At 40.5% G+C, this 27,206-nt stretch overlaps 1 protein-coding gene across 8 annotated transcripts in view; it reads right to left on the bottom strand.

Annotated features, from left to right (window-relative positions):
* Positions 1-27,206, bottom strand: part of LOC126355190 (protein retinal degeneration B) — a 533,358-nt gene that overhangs the window by 63,012 nt on the left and 443,140 nt on the right. For 7 of the 8 annotated variants that reach the window (XR_007565476.1, XR_007565478.1, XM_050005417.1 and 4 more), the window contains 4 exons: positions 23,994-24,109; positions 21,254-21,424; positions 5,984-6,139; positions 5,085-5,233 (listed from right to left, as the gene is read on the bottom strand). Coding sequence is in view for 6 of the 8 variants with exons in the window: in XM_050005417.1 (XP_049861374.1) it covers positions 5,085-5,233; positions 5,984-6,139; positions 21,254-21,424; positions 23,994-24,109 (592 nt within the window). In the remaining 2 variants the exon portion in view is untranslated. The remainder of the gene's footprint in view (positions 1-5,084; positions 5,234-5,983; positions 6,140-21,253; positions 21,425-23,993; positions 24,110-27,206) is intronic. The other variant, XM_050005465.1, reaches the window with a different exon arrangement.

Raw genomic sequence — 27,206 nt, 5'->3', positions numbered from 1 at the left:
AAGGGGAGTTGTAAGCCTCAGAACTGTTCGACTGAAAGTCCAAGTTTGCTCGTTCGACAGTCGCATGGTAGCGACGAAACACTGGATCCTGGTTTGCAGTGGAAGTACTTTGAGCAAAATGCTCTGCCAGCATCTGAGCAATGGCTCTGGGTGTCGTTTGGAAGCATCCATGGTTCATGATTGCACCTATTGGTAAACGGCTGCGTTTACCAGAAATCCTCCGGATGGCTTCCCATACTTTTCCGGAACAAGTGGAATGGTTGATGGAGTCCGGGAAATCCTATCATGACCTTTCCTTGCTTTCTTTAATGACACGGCATGCCCTGGCTCTCGCGATTTGAAAGGCGATAAGATTGACCACTGTTGGGCGGCATATAAATCGTCGAAGAACCACATGCCTGTCCCGGATGGCTGAATGGCACTCTTCTGTCCACCAAGCACAAGGCAAGAGGGCCAAAAGACTTTGGTATGGACAGGTCAGCAGCATGATGGATCACAAGTGTGACGTGATCCACCCATTCCTGTACGCTCTTGTGGCGTTCAAAGACAGCCAACTGATTGAACAGTGGCCAGTTAGCCCTGCCAATCATCCACGATGGCGGCCTCTGCTCCAGCAATACACCACCCAGGAGATGAATGAGGATGGGGAAGTGATCGCTGGAATGAAGGTCATCAATGACCTCCCAGTGAACAGAGTCGGTGAGGGTTGCAGAGCAGAAAGATAGGTCAATGGCTGAGAATGACCCAGTAGCAGCAGAGAAATGAGTCGGAGTACCAGTGCTGAGGATGCACAACACTTGAGATGTTAGGAGGCTCTCCAAAACTCGACCTCGAGCGCAAAGAGAAGTGGAGCCCCACAGGACATGATTGGCATTGAAGTCGCCCAGGAGGAGAAATGGGCGGGGCAGTTGTGCGATAAGATCTGTGAGAGCCTCTAAGTTCATTGCATCCAGAGGAGGTAAATAAAGGTAGCAAATGGTAAACCTCTGACGTGAATGAATTTCAACTGCAACTGCTTGCAGGTCAGTATCCAGGGGGAGAGCAGAGGAGTGGTGGTCATTATTAACAAACACGGCGACTCCGCCTTTGGCCCTTTTCCCAATCAGGTCATCCTTGCGATATAACATATAGCCCCTTAGCACAGGAGCATCAGATGGTTTTAAATGTGTTTCCTGCAAACACACGCACAGTGGGCATTGCTGTGCTAGGAGGTTCAGTTCCTCCACATATGCCCAGAATGTTTCACTGTATAATGGGAGCCATCTGTCAGGGTGGGAGTACCTTAGAGGAAGTATAAGACATGTTATTTGGTCTTAAGCGAGTCAAAGTGCAGTGCCATGCCTCTTCACACAGCATAACATTCTTCTATTGCATGTCACTGTAGTTCACCGTCAAATGTTGGCTGGTTTGACATCCTGCCCTCCTTTTTCTTGTTTTCTCTCTTTTTTTAAAACAAAACAAAACAAAAAAACTCACAGTTAATACTGGATGGGATTATTTGTAACTGGGAGAACAAGAACCCCTCAGAAAATCTACACTCTCTATTAGCTAATAACTTGTTGTTTTGTGTGACATAAAATTAAATATGGGATACATAGAACCAGTAAAGACAAAAGACAAGCAAGACAGCACACATTTCTTCAGAAGTCCTAGCACTTTTGTCTTTCTAATCTCACCACAGCTTTATATGGCGTGCTATCCTTTCTCCAAAAGAAGCTATTACCTCATCAAAGTTCATCAAACATTTTGCTGCATGAAAAAACAAAATGTCATTGTTTAATACTGAAGAAGTTGTTAAGACTGGTGTGGTTTCTCAAGCTGATTATGTGTATTTTGTCACTGTCTGCTACATGAAACGAAATAGGCTTGTCTAATATTGCAGCAATTGTAACATACACCAAATAAACAAGGCTGTTTCAGAACAAATGGTCATTTTTATGACATGACAGAATATAATTCACAAAGTACCAATATCAAATGCCTATTAGCCCTACAACAAGCAAAAAGCTTTATGTTAGGAAATAGTTTCACATTTCATTCATACACTCCAGCTTCTCAAGCATGAGATGAAAAATTAGTAGTCAGAAATTTTTATATAAATTTGGAATCATTATATTGTTCCATAACTTGTGAGATGTCCCAGTTTCTTCTCCTTCCTCATTCTAACAACCAACCTTGTCATCACTAATACTGTAACTATTCCTGCCAGTGTTAAAACTTATTCTCCAGTTAACTTTACTAACCTTGCCACAATCACCAGTTTAGTTATCCTGTGTTTATTCTCTGGTTAGGCTTACCGCGTGTTCATAAAACACATTTTCCACGTTACTCCCAGAATAGAACATATAGCCAACAACTGTACAACTGGCCCTTGCTAGTGTAGCGATCTGGCCAAGAACTTTGTCAAAATTTCATTTTCTTGGGATTCACGTTGTAGATAACATGTAATGTTTCTTACCTGTTATTCCTGTTAGTCGTTTATTTCCACTCTGGTATTCTGAATCTATGTCTATCACTAGTAATTATAACAACACTGATCATTTGCAAAGCCAGTCAACCACATAAGCAAACAGCAACTGTCATTCACCCGTATGGTTTTATTCCGTTTAGCTCATATAGCCCCGTACCCTTTTATCTCCAGGAAAGTTTATTTCTAGATGTGACAGAATAATAAGCTTATTTTTCATTCAGAAATTAACTTACAATGTGTTAAAATTTTTTCGAAAACCAACATGGATGCGTTTCAAAATTATACGAATAATCGATAGACCAACATGCGCTGGATCCTAGCCACTTTGTGAAACAAGGTTTTTTTCCTCAAGAATATGAATTTGGCGAGGACCTCCCAGACCACAGAATGAATACACAGCATCAGATTCCAATCGTCGTTGCACCACACAATACCCACTGTATTTGTGCATAAAAATCTACAGACTTGCACTCACTTTATGCTATGCACAGACACCATCAAGCCAATGCTGCACCCAGCACACAGTGGACTGTATAAAGTACTAAGATGAGGACCAAACATATTCAAAATCATGGTAGCTGGCAAACCCACTACTGTGTCCGCCAATAGACTTAAGCCAGCATGGACTTTGGTGGAGACACCAGGGAACAATAGCATTCCTCTGACCTCATGCCATGACAACTCCCTTTTCCATCACAGTCTATGTCAAGCATTGCCTTCCAGAAGATATCACAGTGTCTCTACATGACACAAGGATCATGGTATCTCTGTCATGTATGAAAACCGAAAGATCGGCAACAGCACGGTGTCACGATCATTGCACTCCTCCAGGTTGATACCACAGTCAGTCAATACAGCTACATTGTTATCTACACTATACAGGGGTGGTATCGACAGGATAACATATAATCACTGGCAGACAACCTAATGATGGCACCTCTAGTAACACATACTCAGCCAGTACCAACATCATGAACAGGCAGACCGCTGTGCTGACCAAGACATCTACATGAGTACAAGCTAGACAGCATCTCCAGAGACGACGTACACCACACTGCAACTTCAGCATGCCTTTGGAGGGGTGTGTGAGCCCAGTGAGGACAGAAGCTCTATGAACTTCCATCTACAAGAATATCACTGCAAGAGCAGTATCTCTGGACCTTGGGCAATGTGTTCTGACATGCCAGGTGTTTAACTTGTATCTGTCTGTATAATGTGTATAAATAAATGTTGAATATGTGAATCGGTAATGTTGACAGTCATTACACATCATGAACATTGTGCTTGTTACCCAAATCCTACAAGTTATTTGCCATTTTTTTTTGGTCTTCACACAAATTTTGCATCTTATTCAGGTCTTGATGTTCTCAAGTTCACTTTTCATGACCATCCTCTCGACTTCTTCCCGTGTAAACTGTTATGAGAAAGATGTGACCAAGCTTATTATGATTCTGACTATCTTATCTCTCAATAGCACGTCTATATTTGTTTTCCTACCCATAGAACTTGTTACGGCCACTATCCTCAATATTCAAATTTCTACTGCATGCAACAGAGTATCTCCTTTTTTTTCAAAGATTCCCATGTTAATAAATTGATGTAGTTACTTGTAAGAATATTACTTTTGGCCAGTATTGCCTTGTATTCTATTGCTATTCTTCTCTTCTTTTCTGTTAAGCATCTGTTATCTTCTACAACAATTCAGTCAAGATATCAGGGGTGTTTTGCTAAATTAATGTACCGGTATGTCCCACTTATCTTTACCTCCGGTTGGTCTTTACTTTTTGTAACTGCTATTAACTTTATTCGGTTTTGTTCTTAATCATTTTCAATCTTCGCTTCTGTTGTTTAACAAATAGTACTTAACATTTTGTTCATTGCCTTATTTGAATTAGCAACTATCACTGTCATCGCCAATGCAGTGTAGCATTTCACTAACGGATTTATTTTTTTTCTTTTTTTCTTTTATGGTTTATGCATCTTCTCCAATTTATTTACTAAACAAGCACACATTTCTATCTAGCTTTAACAGCTTTCAGGTGGTGTTAATGTGAAGAAAACTAGCTTTAGATGACAGTAACTAACGTGGATCTCCTATCATCAGTGTTTTCTGGAATTAATGAAAAGACAAAATGCATGTTTCTAAATATCAGCAACCTTTCAGAGAAGATGCAAATTATGAAGTTTTCTTACAAGGTTAAACAAGACATATGTGCTTTTGAAATGTGAGACCATTTAACCCCATTACCAAAGCTCCCACTCTACTAAACAAAAATCCCTACAACTGTGTAATATAACCTCCATCTTTAAACCCAAATCATTACAAATCCATCATCATGACTGCAAAATTCGCCAATAGAGAACCTCCTAAAATTTTCAAGTTAGAGGATAAAAACAATTATGAAATGCAATGATATCAATCTGTCTCATGCAGGTAGTACAGGCAAGTCATCCTCACCACTCCTGTCCAGAAAATTTAAATAATCATAAATTTTCCTTTCCAGGCTTTTCACTGTGTGACAGCAATATAATAGATAAGAAATATAAATAAGACACAACAAGAAATCATACAAGGGTAATTCAAAATTAAAATTACAATTACAATGAAACTTACTTGGCGCAAAATGAACGCAATTACATCAGATGATTCCCAATAACTTGCATGGAAAAGATGTGGCAAAGCATTTGTTGGGAAATTTGCAAGTCCCTCTGGACAATACAATGCATAGTCTAGTCGCTTTGTACCCCACCATTTCTGTGTTACTGAAAAGTGAAGGATAAAAAGCTGTAATTAAGCAATTCTCTTCCACAAATAACACTTCACCATAGAAACATGTGACTACTGTAGTATCAAAAATTGATGTAACATTACAGAAAACAAGGAAACTTTTCTAATTCTCAGGCACAAAAATATTATTTGAAATCAGATATATGTTCACTTTTGTAATATAAGTTTTTTATATACATAAATATATTAAAAGGAAAATTAATTTCAGCACTACCTGAAAACTTCTCCATAAATTTATTAGTACCTCACTACAGCATGTAACTGACATTGCTCTACAGAGTATGTAATATATGAAACATTTAAACATAACTATATTGTGCCCTTTCCTTGTCTCAGATTAAAATACCTTCTGCAGTATGTTTTCTTCTTTTCAGAGCTTTTGGAAAAACAATGAAGACTCATTACACCACATAAAATTCTCTCACAAAAAAAGAAACATGCAAGAATAAATAAGACTACAAATATGAACTGAAACATTTACAATAATGCCATCTGTGCATTTGTGTTTATTCTACTGATAAAATAGAAAATTAATTTCTTCTTTCATTCCACAGTAAAAAAAAAAAATGAGTCAGGAACAATCACATACTACTACAAGTACAGGAAGAAAGAAAATGTGCAATGTGTGCCATCAGTAGGGCAATAAACATGCAAGCAACTTAACTGTACCATAGTAACACAGAAAAATCTGGCACATTTGCCAAATCAAATCAAAATCTACTTACAGGCATTAATAGTTTGTAGTGGTAATGAGTCAATTACTCCTGATACAGTACTTTGGATGCTAACTTCTGACATTCTTCGTAGATGACTTCCTTGAATGGGTGATGTCAGATTCAAGCTCTCAGCGAACATTTGTGGGTTTGCCTGAATTACTTCCACTGGTAGAATCAACACAAGAGTTTTAATATGAGTACAAATTGACCTTGGGTTTTGAAGCTTTGTTTAAAGATGCACTTTCACAAATGGCTAATTGTTACAGAAATCCTGGTAACTAGTACAGTGGGAAGTACTGATTACTGCTCATCTTACAGATGAAGCTGTAAATACTATATGATACAGAACACAATGAACAGAATTAACAGCTATTTTCGTTTGATAAGTGTTATGGTATAATATTCAAGTTTAAATAATCTAATCAGCACAAAAAAGTTAGAATCATGTGGGATACCATCCCACTTCCCCCTGAACCTCATGATGTACTTTGCTAAAACAGCTTTGTATAATAACAGCATCTCTATACCTTTACTCCCAGACACATTTTTTCATAAACCATACTGCTCAGTGTAAAAAATTCCAACATTATGACCATAACCTAGAAGGCATGAGGATCCCCTCTCTGACCTGTAGCAATTGATGCTCCTGCAAAAGGGAGTGAAGTGTGTCTATGCTAAAATGTTCAGTTCACTAGTACGCAATATCAAAGGCACAAAAATACTTTACAGTAAATCCTGCTCAACAACTATTTTAGTGAACAGAATTCGTCTGCAGTAATAAATGCAACATTTTTTTTGTGAAACTCCAATGCACACAGAAATTAAACAAAAGACTACTACATCAACATTGTAATGTTCTAATGAAAACTTCCCATTAATTGTTTTCTTAACTTCTAGAATCTTTAAGCTGTTATTGCTTCATCTTTACTTATAACGTTCTGTGACAATATGTATTTTAATTTTAGACTGCAAAGGATAAATAATATTATACATACAACTCTCTGTAAAGCTCATTATTACTGGTGCACAGTTGTAGTACTCATTACTATTTTATTCTACTTATTGACATTTGTATTCTAAGTATTAACTGACCCTCTCACAAGAGACCTACGTGCTCGTAAGGATCCACAGAACCTGTGAACCATAGTTAAATAAATATTTAAAAAAAAAGATGTTCCAGTTGTCTGAATTGTGACTGGCTTCTCAAATCTTATCTCTCAGGTAAACTCAAATTGGCCATTTATTCTGTTCAGAATATTCTTTTAAGTTTCAACTTTAGTTGTAAGATGAGGGACATATCGGTCTTCCCTGCTTAAATTTATCTCAGTTCTGTAAATCTAAATTAGTGCAAATAGAGCTTCTGCCCACCAACATACAGACACATGAATGCTAATTTTATGTAACAGCAATCTAATCTAATATAGATGTAAAGCAAACTCTCACTGATACATCATCACATATTTTGACATATTTTAAGAATGTGTAATTTTTCTGTACTTCATTATAATGTGTGCATATTGTTTTGTTTTTCAGCGACACATGTTTCTTAAAGAACAATATTTATCAGTAGCTCCCATGAAGTCCCAGATGTGAATATAAAATAATAGTACAAATATCATTTATCCAAATCTCCTGTCTAACACAGTTAAGGGCAGAAAAATCATTCAATTTGATGACATACTGTGCTCAAGTTGCTCCTCTTTCACAGGCACATGGGACTCTGATGTTTTGGATTTATTTTTCACATCAAGGAAGTAAATCTGAAGAAACAGTTATTTCTTGTAACGTTAACTGCATATTTTCTTGATTATCACTCCTCATAAACAAGAGAGAAAAAATTCTACTGCAATGGTATCCTAGTTCATGTATCAAAATTATTTTGACCCAAAAGAAAAGTGTCACAAGTACCTACATTATATTTTTAATAAGCTGCACTAACTACTAAAGAGTCTCATTTTAGCAGTCAGTTCTGAAGGCGTGCAACTCTCCTACCAAAAAGACATGCTCTCTTTGCACTCTATTCATGTGCACAATTTAACTCCATCCCCTCTACCCCACCCCACGAATATTTATTGTGCAGGAAGCTTCATATATATTTAAATCATTTTCGGAACTCTAAAAACTTCTACATTTGCCCTTTACAATTCCAAACCTTACACTTAATCTCAATATTCGTACCGATGATTGATGTCTCAAGAGCTTCAACCAAAAATTTGTAGGCACAATGATCCAAGTGACAACCAAAAATTCACCTAGCCTGCACATCAGTCAAGGAATAAGTAGAATGATAAGTAAAACATAATTTTCAAAATATGTCAACATCATTTCAAACAAGAGAAATATGGATTGCATTTTTCAAATGCAACCAAATTTCTGGGTCACACATTTGCTTCACAGAACACTGTTTTCCTTCAGAGATATTATTTGTTATTAACAATATGTTTACATTGGAAGGGGGGGCAGGAGGATGAGAGGGAAAGACAAGAGAGTGTCAAGGGAGGAGGAGGGGTGGGCGAAAGGTGTGGGATGGGAAAAGGTACGGGGAGGAGAGGTGGGGGGAGGATGGGAAAGAGGAGGTGCAGAGGAAGAGTGGGACAGGGGCGGAGGAGGGGGCAGGGGAGGTGCGGGGGGAGGAGGGGGAGGAGGGGGCAGGGGAGGTGCGAGGGAGGAGGGGGCAGAGAAGGTGCGGGGGGAGGAGGGGGCAGAGAAGGTGCGGGGGAGGAGGGGGCAGAGAAGGTGCGGGGGGAGGAGGGGGCAGAGAAGGTGCGGGGGGAGGAGGGGGCAGAGAAGGTGCGGGGGGAGGAGGGGGCAGAGGAGGTGCGGGGGGAGGAGGGGGCAGAGGAGGTGCGGGGGGAGGAGGGGGCAGAGGAGGTGCGGGGGGAGGAGGGGGCAGAGGAGGTGCGGGGGGAGGAGGGGGCAGAGGAGGTGCGGGGGGAGGAGGGGGCAGAGGAGGTGCGGGGGGAGGAGGGGGCAGAGGAGGTGCGGGGGGAGGAGGGGCAGAGGAGGTGGAGGGGGAGGATGGAGTGGGGGTGGAGGAGGGGGCAGGGGTGCAGGGGGAAGAGGGCTGATGGTGGAGGTGGGGGCAGAGGCAGAGGAGAAGAGGGAGAGGGTTGAGGGGGAGGGGGTTGAAACAGGAGGAGGAGGAGGAGGAGGAGGAGGAGGAGGAAAGGCAGAAGTTAGGGGCCCAAGGGAGGGGTCATTCCAAACCAAGTTGTCTAGTACTGGTTGCTTGACTGTCTTAGAAAAAGACCTGGTCTTCAAATTAAATCCATCATCTAGCTGAATGAATTCCTTCATACATTTTTAATAGTTGAAAGTTACTAGCCACAAAATAAAAAAAAAAACTCCGTTTTTGAACAGTAGAATTTGCCATCCTTGATATCTTTTGTGTTATTACACTATCCTCTTCACTCCTGAGACAAAAACGATTGGCAAGAAAGTTTCCTTTTCATGCTTTCCAGAAAACCAATAAACAAGTACGACACAAATGAAAATGAAATATCTATTTGGTGATTCATTAAGGTGTAAATAGAAGTCCACATAAGTGGACCTCATGCCTTACTTATCGTGAAAATGTACTAGTCTTTTTTTATAGTTTCTTTGCCCTTTCTTCTATATAAACATTTTATTCAGCAACTTATGCATATTCAAAACAGTAAACTCTACTGTATTTGCTAATGCACACAGAAAATAAGGTTCTTAAAGTTAGTTTTGAAATAGTGATTTCCAATACAGTTTTTTGGTCATGTTCTAAAACTACTTCATAAATGTAAGAAAATAATATTTATAGAATAATTTATGACAAGTAATAATTTGCTACTACCAGTAAATTAATCTTTGCTTTTGTAATAAGCTTCAAAACAATTGTTCTTCACAATACACAACACATTTCATATTTGAGACACAGTCCTCTTATTTTGGAATTGCAACCATGTTTACTGTGTTTTAAAGCATTCCTTGCCTCAATGGATTTTGGTTGATGGCCAAAATTGTAAAATCTAACTTCTGACATTGGTTTCAACACAGATCACCTTCCTTTTTATTTAAGTTTTTTACTTCTTCATTGTCAGAGGGATTCTCTATACAAGTGTGTCCTCTTCTCTTGGCTAGTAGCATGACACCTTAACATTCTTATTATTTACCAGTCCATTTCATCAAGCTCAGCAGGACAAACTTCATTGCAAAGTGAGAATTCACCATCTTCCTATTCAGATAGTTCCACATTGTTGTCTTTAAGAAGAGCTTATAATACCGCATCAATTAAAATTCAATGCATTGCTTTATAGTGTAGAAATAACTTTTATTTCAGTATCCCACTACTGAAGATCAAACTGAAATTAGTAGATATGCACTTTGACCCGAGGTCCACATATGGGGACCTTCATAAAATGTATTATTTCATAGTAACAAGGACAATTTGTGCAAACTGAACTAATTCTCAACTTCTGGATTAATTAGTGAATGTTAGGTAAAAAATACAGATTCTCAATCTAATATTTAGACACAATAATTATTTACAAACCTTTTAGATCTGTAGAAGTAACCTTCTGCTTTGTACGACCTGCTGTAAACTAACACACTAATCATTCCCTTCAAGATGCTGTGCTCTGGGTTTAAAGCTAAGAATAAGAATCCCATTCTCACAGATCATGGGTCTACAAATGGAAAAATACACCTATTTACGGAGGAAAAAAAAAAGAATTAAGGTCCAAATGTGTGGACCAAAGGAACAAAGAAGCTAGGTAGTACAGTAACTTTATATAGAGCATTAGTGGTGAGAAGTTTACACTTTAAAAAATAGATTTTTGAATTTTTTTGTTTCCTAGTCTGCGAGATTTATGTTGGGGGACTAGATAAAAATCTGAAAATCATGCACTTACAATACGATACTTCAGCACACATTCAACTTTGAGATTCGGTGGGAAGTTATGGGTTAAATTACATATATGAGTAAAAAATGTGTTTTTGAACATCTGTGATATCTAGGCTAATGCAATAAAGTATATCAGTTACATACTTTAAACGTATCAATGATTACTTGTTATTTTGTAAATGAAATTCTGCCAACTAATTACATTACCTTGTTCTCATGTCATTTGTTTTTACTACAAAGTTCACTGAACACCTGTGGAATTTCTTCACTCAGTTTTGCATTAGGTTAAAAGTTTGCCCATTCACAGATGTAAATTCTAGGGGAGACAGTTTCTTCAGTACATACTAACTTCACCTTCTCAACCTCTCTGAATGAGGCCATTGGTCCTGGTGGTTGGTAAATTGTAACATTCACATCTTAGATTTGACTGTTTATTTTATCAGTTTCAGCACTCCACTACTGTTCTTCATAAGCACAAGCCACTACGTCTTTTTTTTTTTTTTAAGTTTCAATGGCACAAGTTTGTCACATTACTGAAGTTCATAATCAGGTGAAGATGACGTGAACTCACATTTGAGCAAGTTGTGAGACTGCAGTATAAAACACTAAAAGTGACTTTAATCTTCTAACAAGTGTGGAATCTTTCCTTCAAGATAATGGTGCAGAGTTCTTGTATTTATTCAAGTTTTACAAAAAGGTATGTGTGGCTCTTGAGTTTATCTTAATCTTTACAACAGAATACAAATGGATGACCTGTGGCCTCTTTATGTGTACCTAGTGGTCCCCTTGTACATCATCTTTAACAAAAAGGAATAGTTTTCTGAAAAGTCAGCAAGAACTAAGCATTCATCAACTGTCAAGGTTTGCTTTTTGTCTCTCATAAATTTACCTTGAGCTTTGTTTTCTTATTGAACTAGCAGGAGATACACCAAATATCTCACAAGTGGAATCTACTTTTTTAATGTTTACAATAAGTCACAAATTTGTTTATCTGAACTGTCACTATCCTTTTCTTTGTTAATTATTAATATCTTAGAATAACATGTTGGTCACAATGATTTTCCTGGTGTTGGATTGATAAAAGTGCTTTTATTTTTAGAATAATGATCAATGATTTAACCTCCGAGCCAACTGTGAAGTAAAACAACTCTTATCTTCTTCACTGTACTCCTCAATTAAAGTAATGTCTTTAGGAAACACTCCATACACACTTATGACAAGCTGCATTAATAAGAACACTCCATTTTTTAACTGCGCACTTCAGGAGCTCATAGTTAACTCAGTGTGAGTGGATGGACATTGGTGGAAATGGGGGAGAACACACAGACTTGTACAGGCTTGTCTGTGAGCCTGTACAGACTTGCAGATGCTGTCTGCTGGCCTTCTCAAACTTTCAGCATATGACTGTCTTAACAAATGATCATCAGTTTCTTTAATCTGATATATTTAAATTATGCAGTTGATATAAGTTTTTGCACTGTCAACCTAGATGTAACAGATGCTAAAAAACATATTTTTGAGTCTTATTTGTATTTATTTTTCATCCCACAGCTGAAATATGTACTGAAGTTTGATATCATAAAGGTGTCTTAAGTGCGTAATTTTCAGATTTTTTTCTGGTCCCCTAACAAAGATCTTGCAGGACAAAAAATGAAAAAATTAAAAAAATCTGTTTTTCTAAGTAGTGCGCTTTTTAAGTGTAAGCTTCTCACAATTGGTCCTCTATAAAAAGTAACTATAAAATCTAGTGTAATTGCACAAAAAATATTAAGACAGAAATTATTCCACGTGTAGAAAATTATTGTTTACAAATTGAGTTCCTTTTCTTTTCTGTTAATCTGCTAACACACACACACACACACACACACACACACACACACACACACACACACACACACACAGATATATAAAAGATTATGTGACTTACCAAACAAAAGCACTGCCAGGTCGATAGACACACGAACAAACACACACACAATTCGAGCTTTCGCAACTGGTGGTTGCTTCGTCAGGAAAGAGGGAAGGAGAGGGAAAGATGAAAGGATGTGGTTTTTAAGGGAGAGGGTAAGGAGGCATTCCAATCCCGGGAGCGGAAAGACTTACCTTAGGGGGGAAAAAGGATAGGAATTTAAAAACAAAGATTCCAAGACTTACCAAGTGGGAAAGTGCCAGTAGATAGGCACAATGAATAAAACACAAACACACAAGTTTATTCGTTTTATTCATTGTGCCTATCTACCGGCGCTTTCCCACTTGGTAAGTCTTGGAATCGTTGTTTTTAATATATTTTTCCCATGTGGAAGTTTCTGCCAAAGATTCCAAGACTTACCAAGCGGGAAAGCGCTGGTAGACAGGCACAATAAATAAAACACACAAACAATCACACAAAATTTCAAGCTTTCACAACCAACGGTTGCTTCTTCACGAAAGGATGTGGGTTTTAAGGGAGAGGGTAAGGAGTCATTCCAATCCCGGGAGCGGAAAGACTTACCTTAGGGGAAAAAAAGCACATGTATACACTCGCAAACACACACATATCCATCCGCACATACACAGACACAAGCAGACATTATATATATATGAAGCTACCTAAGGTAATGAAGAAAGAGGTTTTAGGTAGGGTGGCAGGTGACTGGTGTGAAAGGAAGTTTCTTTCAAAGATTCCAAGACTATGTATAAGGAAGTGGCATCAATGGTTACAAGGATGGTTTCCGGGGGTAACAGATTGGGTAAGGATTCCAGGCATTCGAGAAAGTGATTGGTGTCTTTGATGAAGGATCGGAGACTGCATGTAATGGGCTGAAGGTGTTGATCTACGTAGGCAGAGATACGTTCTGTTAAATATGTCTGCTTGTGCCTGTATATGTGTGGATGGATATGTCTGCTTGTGCCTGTATATGTGTGGATGGATATGTCTGCTTGTGTGTGTGTGTGGGGGGGTGGAGGGGGGGGCGTGCGCGCGAGAGAGTGTATACCTATCCTTTTTTCTCCCTAAGGTAAGTCTTTCCGCTCCCGGGATTGGAATGACTCCTTACCCTCTCCCTTAAAACCCACATTCTTTCGTCTTTCCCTCACCTTCCCTCTTTCCTGACGAAGCAACCGTTGGTTGCGAAACCTTGAATTTTGTGTGTGTGTTTGTGTGTCTATTGATCTGCCAGCGCTTTCGCTTGGTAAGTCACATCGTCTTTGTTTTTAGATATATTTTAGCCCAAAACAGCACACCATCACAGAAACCTCTTTGGAGAGATTTGTAGATTTTGTTTGAATTAGCATTAATCAGAACACATTCTCAATACAAAAAAAGGGGGGAGGGGGGGAACGTCATCGCTCATATCAAGACAGGGAAAGTAAGAATAGAATAGGTGGAACAAGTACAGAATTGCAATTAACAAGAGAGACTATTTGAAATTGAAAGCAGTAGTGTAAGTGTGTGTATAAATGTCTATGTGGTTAATCTGCAAAACAGGAAGAGAGTGTACATTTTTAAAAACAAGCAGAAAAGCAATACGGCATTTGAGAAATGAGTTCACTACTGGATCACGCTCAATGTTTAGTGGCTGATGGTGTAACCAGAGTATAACATAAATGAAGAAAGAAATGCATTTTGCCTCTGCAAATATCCTCAGTTCAAACTGTGGTTTCCTCTCTAAAAAAGTAAACATTAACTCATATGTTTTATGGACATCATGTCAAAAATATGATTAATAGGAATAAGATATTATGTTGTTTCATCATGATGATTAGTGGCTACTCCAATGTTGTGAGGGGGGGAAATCACAACTAGGAGGCAGAGGGTGAGAGGGGGGCCGGAGAGATGGAGAGGGAGGGGGGGAGAGATGGAGGGGGCGAGAAAGAGCGAGAGTGTGGGAGAGGGGGGAGAGGGTGGGAGAGGGGGCACAGAGCGAGAGGCGGCAGAGGGTGCAAGAGGGGGCAGAGGGTGCAAGAGGGGGCACAGAGCGAGAGGGGGCAGAGGGTGCAAGAGGGAGCACAGAGCGAGAGGGGGCAGAGGGTGCAAGAGGGGGCACAGAGCGAGAGGGGGCAGAGGGTGCAAGAGGGGGCACAGAGCGAGAGGGGGCAGAGGGTGCAAGAGGGGCACAGAGCGGAAGAGGGGGCAGAGAGTGGAAGAGGGGGCAGAGGGAAGAGGGAAGAGGGGGAAGAGGGAGAGTGAGGGAGATGGGGGAGTGGAGGGAGAGGGGGTGAGGGGGAGAGGGGGGAAGAGGGGGGAGTTGGGAAGAGGGGGGAGGGGGGAAGAGGGGGAGAGGGGTAGAAGGGGGAGAGAGGGAGAGGAAGGAGAGGGGGAGAGAGGGAGAGGGGGGGAGAGAGGGAGAGGAAGGAGAGGGGGGAGAGAGGGAGAGGGGGGAGAGAGGGACAGAGGGGAAGAGGGACAGAGGGGAAGAGGGACAGAGGGGAAGAGGGACAGAGGGGAAGAGGGACAGAGGGGAAGAGGGACAGAGGGGAAGAGGGACAGAGGGGGAAGAGGGACAGAGGGGGACAGAGGGACAGAGGGGGACAGAGGGGAAGAGGGACAGAGGGGAAGAGGGACAGAGGGGAAGAGGGACAGAGGGGAAGAGGGACAGAGGGGAAGAGGGACAGAGGGGGAGAGGGACAGAGGGGGAGAGGGACAGAGGGGGAGAGGGACAGAGGGGGAGAGGGACAGAGGGGGAGAGGGACAGAGGGGGAGAGGGACAGAGGGGGAGAGGGACAGAGGGGGAGAGGGACAGAGGGGGGAGAGGGACAGAGGGGGAGAGGGACAGAGGGGGAGAGGGACAGAGGGGAGAGGGACAGAGGGGGAGAGGGACAGAGGGTGAGAGGGACAGAGGGGGAGAGGGACAGAGGGGGAGAGGGGACAGAGGGGGAGAGGGACAGAGGGGGAGAGGGATAGAGGGGGGAGAGGGATAGAGGGGGAGAGGGATAGAGGGGGGAGAGGGATAGAGGGGGAGAGGGATAGAGGGGGAGAGGGGTAGAGTGATAGAAGGGGAGAGGGGTAGAGGGGGAACAGGGGGAGGGGGAGAGGGGGAAAGGGGAAGAGGGGGAGAGGGAGAAAGGGGGAGAGGGGGAAAGGGGAGATGGGAAAGGGGAGATGGGGAAAAGGGGAGATGGGGAAAGGGGGAGATGGGGAAAGGGGAGATGGGAGGGGGAGATGGAGAGGGGGATGGAGAAGGGGGAGATGGAGAAAGGGGGAGATGGAGAAAGGGGGAGATGGAGAAAGGGGGAAAGGGGGAGGGGGGAGAGGGGGAAAGGGGGAGAGGGGAGGAAAGGGGGAGAGGGGGAAAGGGGGAGAGGGGGAAAGGGGGAGATGGAGAAAGGGGGAGATGGAGAAAGGGGGAGATGGAGAAAGGGGGAGAGGGGGAGAGGGGGAAAGGGGGAGAGGGGGAAAGGGGGAGAGGGGGAAAGGGGGAGAGGGGAAAGGGGGAGAGGGGGAAAGGGGGAGAGGGGGAAAGGGGGAGAGGGGGAAAGGGGGAAAGGGGGAGATGGGGTGGGCACGGGGAGGAGGAGAGGGGTATGGCAGTGGGAGGGGGTGGGCAGGGGCAGGGGATTGGGAGGGGGAGTTGGGATGGGGAGGGTGATGGGTAGGGGGAGGGGTGATGGGGAGGGGGATGGGGAGGGTGAGGGTGGGTGGGATCGGAAGGGCAAGAGCGGGTGGGATGGGGAGGGCGAGGGCAGGTGGGTTGGTACGGGGAGGGCGGGTGGGATGGGAGGGGGAGGGTGGAGAGGGGGGAGGGGAGGGTGGAGAGGGGGAGGGGGGAGTGTGGAGAGGGGGAGGGTGGAGAGGGGGAGGGGGAGAGGGGTGAGGGGGAGAACATTTCACCACAGCAATGTATAGCCTGTGCGAGAACATTACGGCTGGGCAAACTCCAGTAAGAGAAGCTACAAGAGATGTATTGAGCATCACAGGAAGGTTTAGTATTGAAATTGTGAGACAGTATGTTTCGGGAAGAATTGGACAATGTATTACTTTCTTCCACATATCTCATGAAAGGACCATAATGAGGAAATCTGTGATGCTGTAGCTGATATGCACCATTTGTGAAGGGAAAAGGGGATGGTGGTGGGCAGGGGGAAGGGAGGGATAAGATAGTGGTATCAGAAGTTCACCCCCTCCACAAACTGGGCAGCAGATCCCTTGTCAGCAGCACATCAGAGCCCAGCATTTTGTTTGAGAGTTTTCACTAATTTCTAATAACTAGAAGTAACATAGTTTTATCTACTTTGTGCATTTTAGTCTACTGAACTTTAAAATTTCTTGTTTGTGTGCCTGGTAACTAAAGCTCCATTTTTAAAAATTGTGTTTCTGTGTATTTATACTGTATACTAGTGTTTACTAACTTATTCTAAGCTTTTTGCCTAAATGTTATTGCATATCTTTAAGTGAGGAACTTTCTCAGGTAGCTTCTGGCTTTTTTATCTCCTCATTTATATGTTGCATACAGTCCAACTACAACTTTTGTGAGGGTCTCTTAGTAATTTCTCAGTTACTCCTCATTACTTTGCTTGTATTTTTTATATCTTATTCACTTTTTTACACTGTATGACATGACTAGGAACTATGCCCGTTATGAGCAGCCCCAAGGAGAATTGTCTGCTATCTGTAAACAGCAGGATGCTGTGTCATCTACAGTTGACAGGCTTCTGGCTACTGATCAAAGCTGCAGCAACTTCTAAGCACCAGTACCAAGGCCAGTGACACCTTTTTGTGGCATTAGAATCCCCAGGTGACCTGTTGCTGTGTCTTCCAAAATGCAACATCCCACCAGTCTGTCTTCTCGCAAGAGTGAGTGGCAGACTCTGGAGGGTTCTCATATCACTGGGTAGAAGGTGAAGGAGGTAACAGGCTATAAAGATGGCTCCTTAGCAACAGGTACAAAGTGCTACCAAGCGTTGATAATCTTTCTGAGCCAACACAGGATATGTCTCAGACAGTTTCATCCAAAATGCGGAGAAGGCTCTGCCAGTTGCTATCAAATTCACTGGAGGCAACATGGTTGCAAATCGTGACACACGTTGGCACGAATGAGGCCTGCCACTTGGATTCTGAGGTTATCCTCAGCTTTTTTCAGCAGATAACTCATCTGGAGCTCACTATTTTTAGAGGTTCAGATGATTCTATGATGAGATTGGATGTGAATTTCTCAAATTTCATTATTGGATGGAGAGTCTTAGGGTTTCCCTTAATAGGTCAGGTGTGAACTTCACACAGAGAGAGGTTACTAGTGTAGTAGAGCACATGTGGTGTGCAAATGGGCCTTTTTAAGGTTAGAGAAACACCCATTGTGATCAGAGATGAACTGCCTACCTAAATCAAATATGCATCAGCCACAATGTTCTCAAAGAATGCTTATCCTTACAAACTGGATATAGAAAAAGTAAATATGATATTACTGAACTGCAGGATCATCCAAGGTAAGGTCCCAGAATCATCCGAGGAATGGTCCCAGAATTAGTATCGCTCAGTGAAGTTCAAAATGCCTGGATAGCATTAGGAACAGAAAGTTGGTTGAAATAAGTAGTGAATAACAATAAAATCTAAATTTCAGATTTGAATACTTAGTGTAAGGATAGGCTACTCAACGATGGTTGTGTCACATTTATTGCAGCAAAGAATTCAATAATATCTAGCAAGGTTATCACAGATTCCAAATGCGAATTAATCTAAGTGAAGTTAACCATCAAAAGTTGGTCAAAAACGGTATTCAGTTCTTTTACAGACTGCCTGGCTTCAGAGAGAATTTGAAGGATATTGTTAATAACTTTCCTGATCATGCTGTTGTAATATGAGGTGACTTCTACTTGGCAGATATATAGTGGGAGGGGTATGCAATTAAAACTGCTGCCAGAGACAGGGATGTGTGTGACATTAATCTAAATGTCTTGTACAAAAATTACTTTTAGCAGATACCTAGAGAACCAACCCTTGAGGGTAACGCATAAGACTGCCTAGCAACAAAGAGATCTATATTTATAAAATTAGTTAACTTTTAAAGTAAAATTTAACAAATAATCTGACTAAAAACCCTGAGACTTTTGGTCTCACCTAAACTTAGAAAATGATCTGAAATCATCAGCTCAGTCAATCAGTGAACGCAACTGCATGGAAACAGAAGGTACTAGAGAGAAGGCTGAAATACTGAGCTCAGTCTCTCGAAATTGTTTCATCACAGAAGATCATAATGCAGTCCCTCCTTCAGTCACTGTATGAATGTCATGAAGCAGACATTGAGAAAACAGACTTCAGAATAGGAAAACAATTACAGTCACTTAGTAGTGGAAAGGCATCAGAAGCAGATGAGATACCTGTAAGACCCTACAAAGATTATGCAAAAGAACTTGCTCCCCTTCTAGCAAAAATTTATCGTAGTTTGCTGGCACAACGAAGAGTACCTGGTGACTAGAAAAAAAAAATGCAAGTCATTCTCATTTTCAAGAAGGGTTGTAGGACAGATGCACATAATTATATGCCTATATCTTTGACATCAATCTGTTTTAGAATTATGGAACAAGTTTTATGCTCAAAACATATGGTGTATCTAGAGAATGTAAATCTCCTCTATAAAAACCAACAGATTCCACACACAGAGATCTTGCTCTGTTCTAGACGAGATCAATAGCACTGTATACAATGGCACTCAGGTAGACGTCATGCTCCTCAAGTTTGGAAAGGCACTTTGTGCCGTCCCCCCCCCCCCCCCCCCCCCCCTCCCTCGTGTCATTTAGTGACAATGGATGAGCTTACTTACTGAGTATTGCTCCAGGTTTGTGACTGGATCCAAGACTTTCTTGCAGATAGATGTCAATATGTCACTTTTAATGAAACATAATCAACAAATGTAAAGATTATTTCTGAAGCCCCCAAGAAAGTGTTATAGGACCATTACTATTTACAGTGTATAGAATTGCTCTAGTTAGTGTTGGAATCTCTTTAAGACTAACAGTGAACAATGAGGTTGTCTATAAGAAATTAGCAACACCAGAAGACAGATTCAATTTGCAGAACAACCAATAAAAGATTGATGAATGGCGCAGGCCCTGTCAGTTGACCCTGAGCATACCTAAATGTAACATATAGCACATACATAGGAAAAGAAACACCCTTGTATAACTACACTATTGATGACAAATTGCTGGAAACAGTATCTATTGTAAAATATCAAGGAGTAACCATGAGCCAGGACCTTAAGTTGAATAAGAACATGAAACAAATACAAAATACAAATACCATGCTGAGATTCATAGGAAGAATCTTAAGGAATTGTAAGACATCCAGGAGAAAAGTGGCTTACAAGATATTTGTTTGACTGATTCTGAGTATTGATGTGGGACCATTACCATGTAGGACTTATGGGAGAGATAGAGGAAAGCCAACAAAGAGCAGTGTGTTTGATCTTGTGACTGTTTGGTCAGCGTGACAGCATTACACAGGTCCTCAACAAACTCCAGTGGCAGACACTAAAGAGATTCGTTGTGCATCAAGGAGAGGTGTAGCACTGAAATGTTGAGAGAGTACTTTCCAGGAGGAGGTAGACAAAATAATACATACTCCCATGTACATCTCATAAAATGACTATGATGAGAAAACTCGAGAAATTATAGCTAATACAGAGGCTTACCAACAATCAGGGAAGAGAGAGTCAGTCAGTGGCACCAGAAGTATCATCCACCACACACCATCAGGTGGCACGTAAAGTATTGATGTAGAGATAGAGGTAAGGTGCTTGTGGAGTATAAATGTAGACAAAGCTTATGTGTATGCTTGAAAACTGACATATAAAAACTAACGCATCAACTGCAGATCCCTACAGCAAGGTACAATAGGTATACTAAGAATGAAACTATTTGATTCTTCTCTTAATCTGAAGGTGAGAGTTGTACCCCATAATAAACGAGTTCCTAATTTTAAAGTATCAAGCAACATACAAAGTTAACACAGTGACAGTCAACCAGAACTGCTGACTACACTTTTGCTTAAAAAATTAAAATTAATAAGTGGACAGCTTCAATGGTTTTTAATACTGTATGTTGTCAACAGGGACTAAATATCATTTTACAGTTTTCCACTACTATTTCATGTAATATGAGTTGTACCCTTGCTTAAATATCTCTTTAATACTGTTGAAATAATACTCTTGTGCTGATCATACAGGAAAACTCTACAGAAGATATAAATATAGGATATAAATCTGAGGTATACTAAGGGATCTGCATGAGGCATCTAATAGCCAAAGATTTCAAAAAATGCCTTAACATAAAGAGAAATCTGAAACAGTGCATATATTATGATTATATTATGTGTCATGCATCATTGCAGAATCATACTAAGGAGTTATTATTACATGATATTTTGCATGCTTTTTACACTACTGTAACTATGACTCTAGGGTTTTATTTCTCACTCAAGGCATACTACTTACAGAGATGATATGGCTGCCCATTTCCCAATGGATATTTCTGGTACCTGGCAACATTTACAGGTGGCAGCATAGAGAACCTTGCTGACAGTAAAGGTTCAAGCCTTGCTGCTACTGGATCAGTGGGATGAAAGAGATTGTAAATCTGTTGCACCATGGGCTTTGGTATAGGGCCTGTAACAAAGCAGTATTTACTATACCAGGGAACCACACACACACACACACACACACACACACACACACACACACACACACACACAGAGAGAGAGAGAGAGAGAGAGAGAGAGAGAGAGAGAGAGAGAGAGAATTTATTAGTGAGCATAACAAGCTTATACATGAGTGCTGTATTGCAAACAAAACTTTAGAGTTTCCATAAGAGATTTCCTACATGAAAGTACATTAAAATAAAAACAAAAGAAATACTTACCAGGTTAGCAGGAGTCTCCATCCATAAAAATAGAGAAAATAAGTGGAAGCATAAACTGGACAATATGCGAGTGGGACTTTAAAAAAATGTATACATTAAAAACTTTATCCTACTCTACAATGTTGTCTTAAAGTTGAGCCAAGAGAATGCATCTTTTGCTGTCCTTTAATTAGTAAATGTGTGCACTTTTGTCTGAAAAATAAACAATCATTTAGGAACTGGTTCCAAAGGAAAATACTTCGTTACCCTTGTTTCTCTCTAACAAGTCTTCAAATTTAAACTAATCAATTTGGTCTTCACTCATGCATTGTTTTTAAAAGAAAAGATATCTCAATGATTACGGAATAAAATGGATAATATTAATTTATAGTGTCCCATCCATAGCACAACAAGACTTCTTGTGGTAACTGACATAACTTAAAAATCATGACCTGTGAGGTTCCCTATTCTCACTTTTGAGCTACTTTGCTTAACCCAAATATATCAACAGCAAAATAGGAGTAGTATTTAGTTAGAAAAAATGGCACTATCAATCCTTCCACTGCTTGAGATATGCTCTCTGCAGTCTGTGCTGAGGTGGCTTTAGTTATCACTGTATTGCTCTCACAAATTCTGATGCCTGCTCTGAGAGACAGCATTCTGATCAATATGACCTTCCAGTCTATTATCTTCACTTGATAAGGAACTGAATGTCTTTCTGTTATCCATCATACTTACTAAATTGCACCAAATTAAGTAAACCATTGCCTCCAACTGTAAAGAGTTTGCAGAGATAAAAACACACTGGGTAAACTTTGTATTCGGTTGATCTTTAGCTCATACATTGTAGTGAATTAAATATAGATAAGACATCAAAATTTTATTTAAAATTCAGAACAGAATTATATCTCATTTCATTCTTGAGTTATTGGGTTTTATATCTGAAGGACACTCACTCATATCTGATACATGATTCAAGAGGCTTTCCCCCTTCCCCAAATGAAGCACACAATGAGGCACATGTGAAGTACAGTAAGTACTCAAAACTTCTTTATTTACCAATATATGGAAGTAATTTTGCAGCAGTGAGGTGTCAGTGGCTCAGGAAATAGGATGCATGTACACACGCCCACACCACATGGGAGATAGCGTAGCAGCACATGTATACACACCCACAGCAGTGAAAGGTTTAAGTGCATTAAACCCAGAATTAGAAATTTCCTTTACTTTAAAAATTTAAAGTAGGGCAGAGGCTGATAACCTTAGTATTAATGTTCACTAGGCATTATCAGCACAGAACTCAATCCCCCCCCCCCCCCCCCCCTTCCTGCCTTTCTCAAATCAGACTAGAGCCCAAGACTGTCTTCTATGCAACGGCCAACAGAATGCATACCGCCAGCTGGTATCCTACAACTTTTTCAAAAAACAACTAAGCAGTAGTGGTTACTACGCAAAATTGTACCAATGAAAGATTCCCTACAAGCAATAGCTCCATTTCTGCTTTATGACTGAAAATGTATAAAACTATTATTGAGGTTATGTGGGAAAATAATGTGAGTGTCTTAATTTACATCTTATTCTTTAACTTTCATTAGGCAACTGGAGAGTGAGGGGGAGGGGGGAAGGGAGGGAGGGAGGGAGGGAGGGAGGGAGGGAGGGAGAGAGAGAGAGAGAGAGAGAGAGAGAGAGAGAGAGAGTGTATTATTTAACTTCAACTATAAAGATATATGTGACAGGTTAATTGGCTGTGAGTTTGTTGTTAACTGTTTTAAGTTGTTGTATCAGCTGAAACTTATTGAGAGATTAAAACTGTGTGTCTGTGTGCTAGACACTGAAACTTGGCATCTTGTTTTCTGTAGCAATGCCCTTGTCACCTGAGTTATTCAGGCATGATTCATGTCATGCAATCACAGATTCAAACTACAACTTTCTGAAGGAGTAAAGGCTGGTCGTCACACGTGTGTCAGAGAACTACCTGTGAAAGTCCTCATTCCTGATTTCACCCCCAGTCCTCAATGCAAATTTAATTTTTTGTACAGCTTCACAACAGTGCAAAATCAGCTGTAGAATGAAAGAGTTGTTCTATTTATTACCTTTTTTGGGGGTGGGGGTGGGGAAGGGACAAAACATAGTAAAATACATTCTGTATCAGGAAATCCACAGAGGCCCAATTTTTCGTGGATCTACAGTATCATATAGGCAAAACATAAAAAGTATATCTTATTGGCATATTTTTGTGACTTATTAGAAATGATTTTTTTAAACTAAAGAACCACATTCATTTAAATTACATTTTAAGTATTGCACTATTATGTTAATTATCAGGAGAGTACTTACTGTTTTTATCATCAGATGATGAAATTTTTCTGTATGCAAGAACCAGTGCCAGGGGACTTCCAAACATGAAAAAATCACTGACTTCAAAGTCTAGTTTGCAGTGATGTGAGTGCTCACTGGAAACAATGAAAAAACACACAGAGATCAATACGACAGTTTATACTTTCACCAAAGCAAGAATGAATTGACAAGCTAACTACCACAATTTCATTTTGATTGAACCATGGAAGTGTCATATGAAATACAATTTCCTTAATCAGAATGGCACAGTGCTGCATGTACTTCATTTGTCAAGAACTGAGCTGCACTCAGTGTGACGTAGCAGTTGGTGTCATTGGCTTGCATGCCATATGTCACCCATTCAACCCCAACTACCGACAGTTATTGGTCATTTAATAATTACATTCCTGGAAGGATCTCAAAATTTCTTATGTTTGTATATTCTGGAATATTTGATTTTTGCACAAATAGTAGCATACTCCATCTAGGGGATCAGTTCCGTTTGATCTGTTCTGGCTGTACGTCTGTGTTCATAATAAACATGCTTTGTTGTATTCTATCAACAATCCTGCTTCTGCATTTGCATTTCGTTCTGATTACAACCTGACATTGTTTCTCAGAGATACTGGGTACTTCAGAAGATCAACATCATCATGGCTCCAGTCAGACAGAATGCCTACACAGACAGAAACTGAAATGCTAGCAGTGCATCTTTCCCGTGGACCGAATATCCAGGAACTCAATGGGCTCCTAAACAACAGTAAGTCAGTGCACATCAGGTATCCATCAGTGTTTTCTGGAGACACTGTTCAGTATTCGGTGACAGGGCGGAAGGGACTCTACTAAGTTGCCAAATGCGATAGTTGGGAGGACATAATGCATTTAGCAAATGTGTATTTTTATTGGATGGCACACTTCAGCAGTGGTTTGAGGGAAGAGAAGAGAAGGTCAACAGCTGGGACAAACTGCAGTCCACAGGAAAGAAAACATTTGGCAATAATCATCAGCAAGTATACTTAGCAACAGAAAAGCTGAAAAACAAGATCTATCATGAAAAAATTAAATAGCACTATAGCAGTGACAGTGACAATTTTAGCAGCAATGATGACAGAAGTGACAAAAACTACACTGACACAGCTTCCAGCAGAGTTGACACACTATTGAGTGGAATCAACTGGTTTATATAATGGACGTTTGTAAATAAAACAGTATCAGGCATGCACACACCCTGTCTTATGCACGGCTTTTGTGTTTTCCTGTTATGGACAGAGCATAACAATCATAGCTAGCACTTGGCTTAAGAATCATGAAAGAAGGTTGTATATGTGGTAGAGGCCTGGAGACACTGGAAGGTTTCAGATAGATTATATAATGATGAGATTTAGCAACCAGGTTTAAAACTGTAAGACATTTCCAAGTGCAGATGTGGACTCTGACCACAATTTATTGGTTATGTGCTGTAGATTATAACTGAAGAAACTGCAAAAAGCTGAAAGAACCAGAGGTTTTAGAGAGAGCATTAGGGAACAATGGGCAAGAGCAGGGGAAAGAAATACAGTGGAAGAACAATGGGTAGCTTTGAAGGATGAAATAGTGAAGGCAACAGAGGATCAAGTAGGTAAAAAGACAAGGGCTAGAAGAAATCCTTGGTTAACATAAGAGATATTGAATTTAATTGATGAATGAAGAAAAAATAAAATGCAGTAAATGAAGCAGGTTAAAAGATATACAAACATCTCAAAAATGAGATAGGCAGGGAACCAAGTGCAATACGGATAAGTGGGGATGGCTAGAGGACAAATGTAAGTATGTAGAAGCATATATCACTAGGGGGTAACATTGATACTGCCTACAGGAAAATTAAAGAGACCTTTGGAGAAAAGAGAACCACCTTGATGAATATTAAGAGCTCAGATGAAAAACCAGTTCTAAGCAAAGAAGGGAAAGAAAGGTGGATGGAGTGTATGGAGGGTCTATACAAGGGCAATGTACTTGAGGGCAATATTATGGAAATGGAAGAGGATGTAGATAAAGTGAAATGTGAGATATGATACTGCTTGGAGAATTTGACAGAACACTGAAAGACCTAAGTTGAAACAAGGCCCCAGGAGTAGGCAACATTCCATTAGAACTACTGAGAGCAAAAGTCTACCATCCGGCGAGCAAGATGTGTGAGACAGGCAAAATACCCTCAGACTTCAAGAAGAATATAATCATTCCAATCCCAAAGAAAGCAGGTGTTTACAGTTGTGAAAATTACCGAACTATCAGTTTAATAAGTCACAACTACAAAGTACTGACACAAATTCTTTACAGACGGATGGAAAAACTGTTAGAAGCCGACAACGGGGAACATCAGTTTGGATTCCGTAGAAATATAGGAACACGTGAGGCAATACTGACCCTATGAATTATCTAAGAAAATAGACTAAGGAAAGGCAAACCTATGTTTCTAGCATTCATAGACTTATAGAAAGATTTTGACAATGTTGACTGGAATACTCTCATTGAAATTCTAACGGTGGCAGAATGGACAGTGTCTTGAAAGAAGGATATAAGGCAAACAGCAACAAAATCAAAATGAGGATAATGGAATGTAGTTGGATTAAATCAGGTGGTGCTGAGGGAATTATATTAGTAAATAAGACATTTAAAGTAGTAGATGAATTTGCTATTTAGGGAGCAAAATAACTGATGATGGTTGAACTAGAAAGGATATTACATGTAGACTGGCTATGGCAAGGAAAGCGTTTCTGGAGAAGAGGAATTTGTGAACATCAAGTACAGACTGAAAAGTCAGGAAGTCTTGCCTGAAAGTATTTGTATGGAGTGTAGCCATGTATGTAAGACAAGAAGACAATACAAGCTTTTGAAATGTGGTGCTACAGAAAAATGCTGAAGTTTAGATGGGTAGATCACGTAGCTAATGAAAAGGTATTGAACAGAATTGGGTAGAAGAGGAATTTGTGGCATAACTTGCCTAGAAAAAAAGGACTGATTGCTAGGACACGTTTTGAGGCATCAAGGGATCATCAGTTTAGTATTGGAGGTAAGTGCAGAGGGTAAAAATTGTAGAGGGAGACCAAGAGACGAATATACTAAGCAGATTGAGGTAGGTTATATTAATTACTCAGAGATGAAGAAGCTTGCACAGGATAGGGCAGCATGGAGTGCTGCATGAAACCAGTCTCTGGACTGAAGACCACCACCACA

This window comes from Schistocerca gregaria, chromosome 1 (genome assembly GCF_023897955.1).
Source record: "Schistocerca gregaria isolate iqSchGreg1 chromosome 1, iqSchGreg1.2, whole genome shotgun sequence".
In the NCBI taxonomy this organism is placed as follows: Eukaryota; Metazoa; Arthropoda; class Insecta; order Orthoptera; family Acrididae; genus Schistocerca; species Schistocerca gregaria.
Note: the sequence above shows the minus strand (reverse complement) of the source record. Positions and strands in the feature narration are given on the sequence as shown.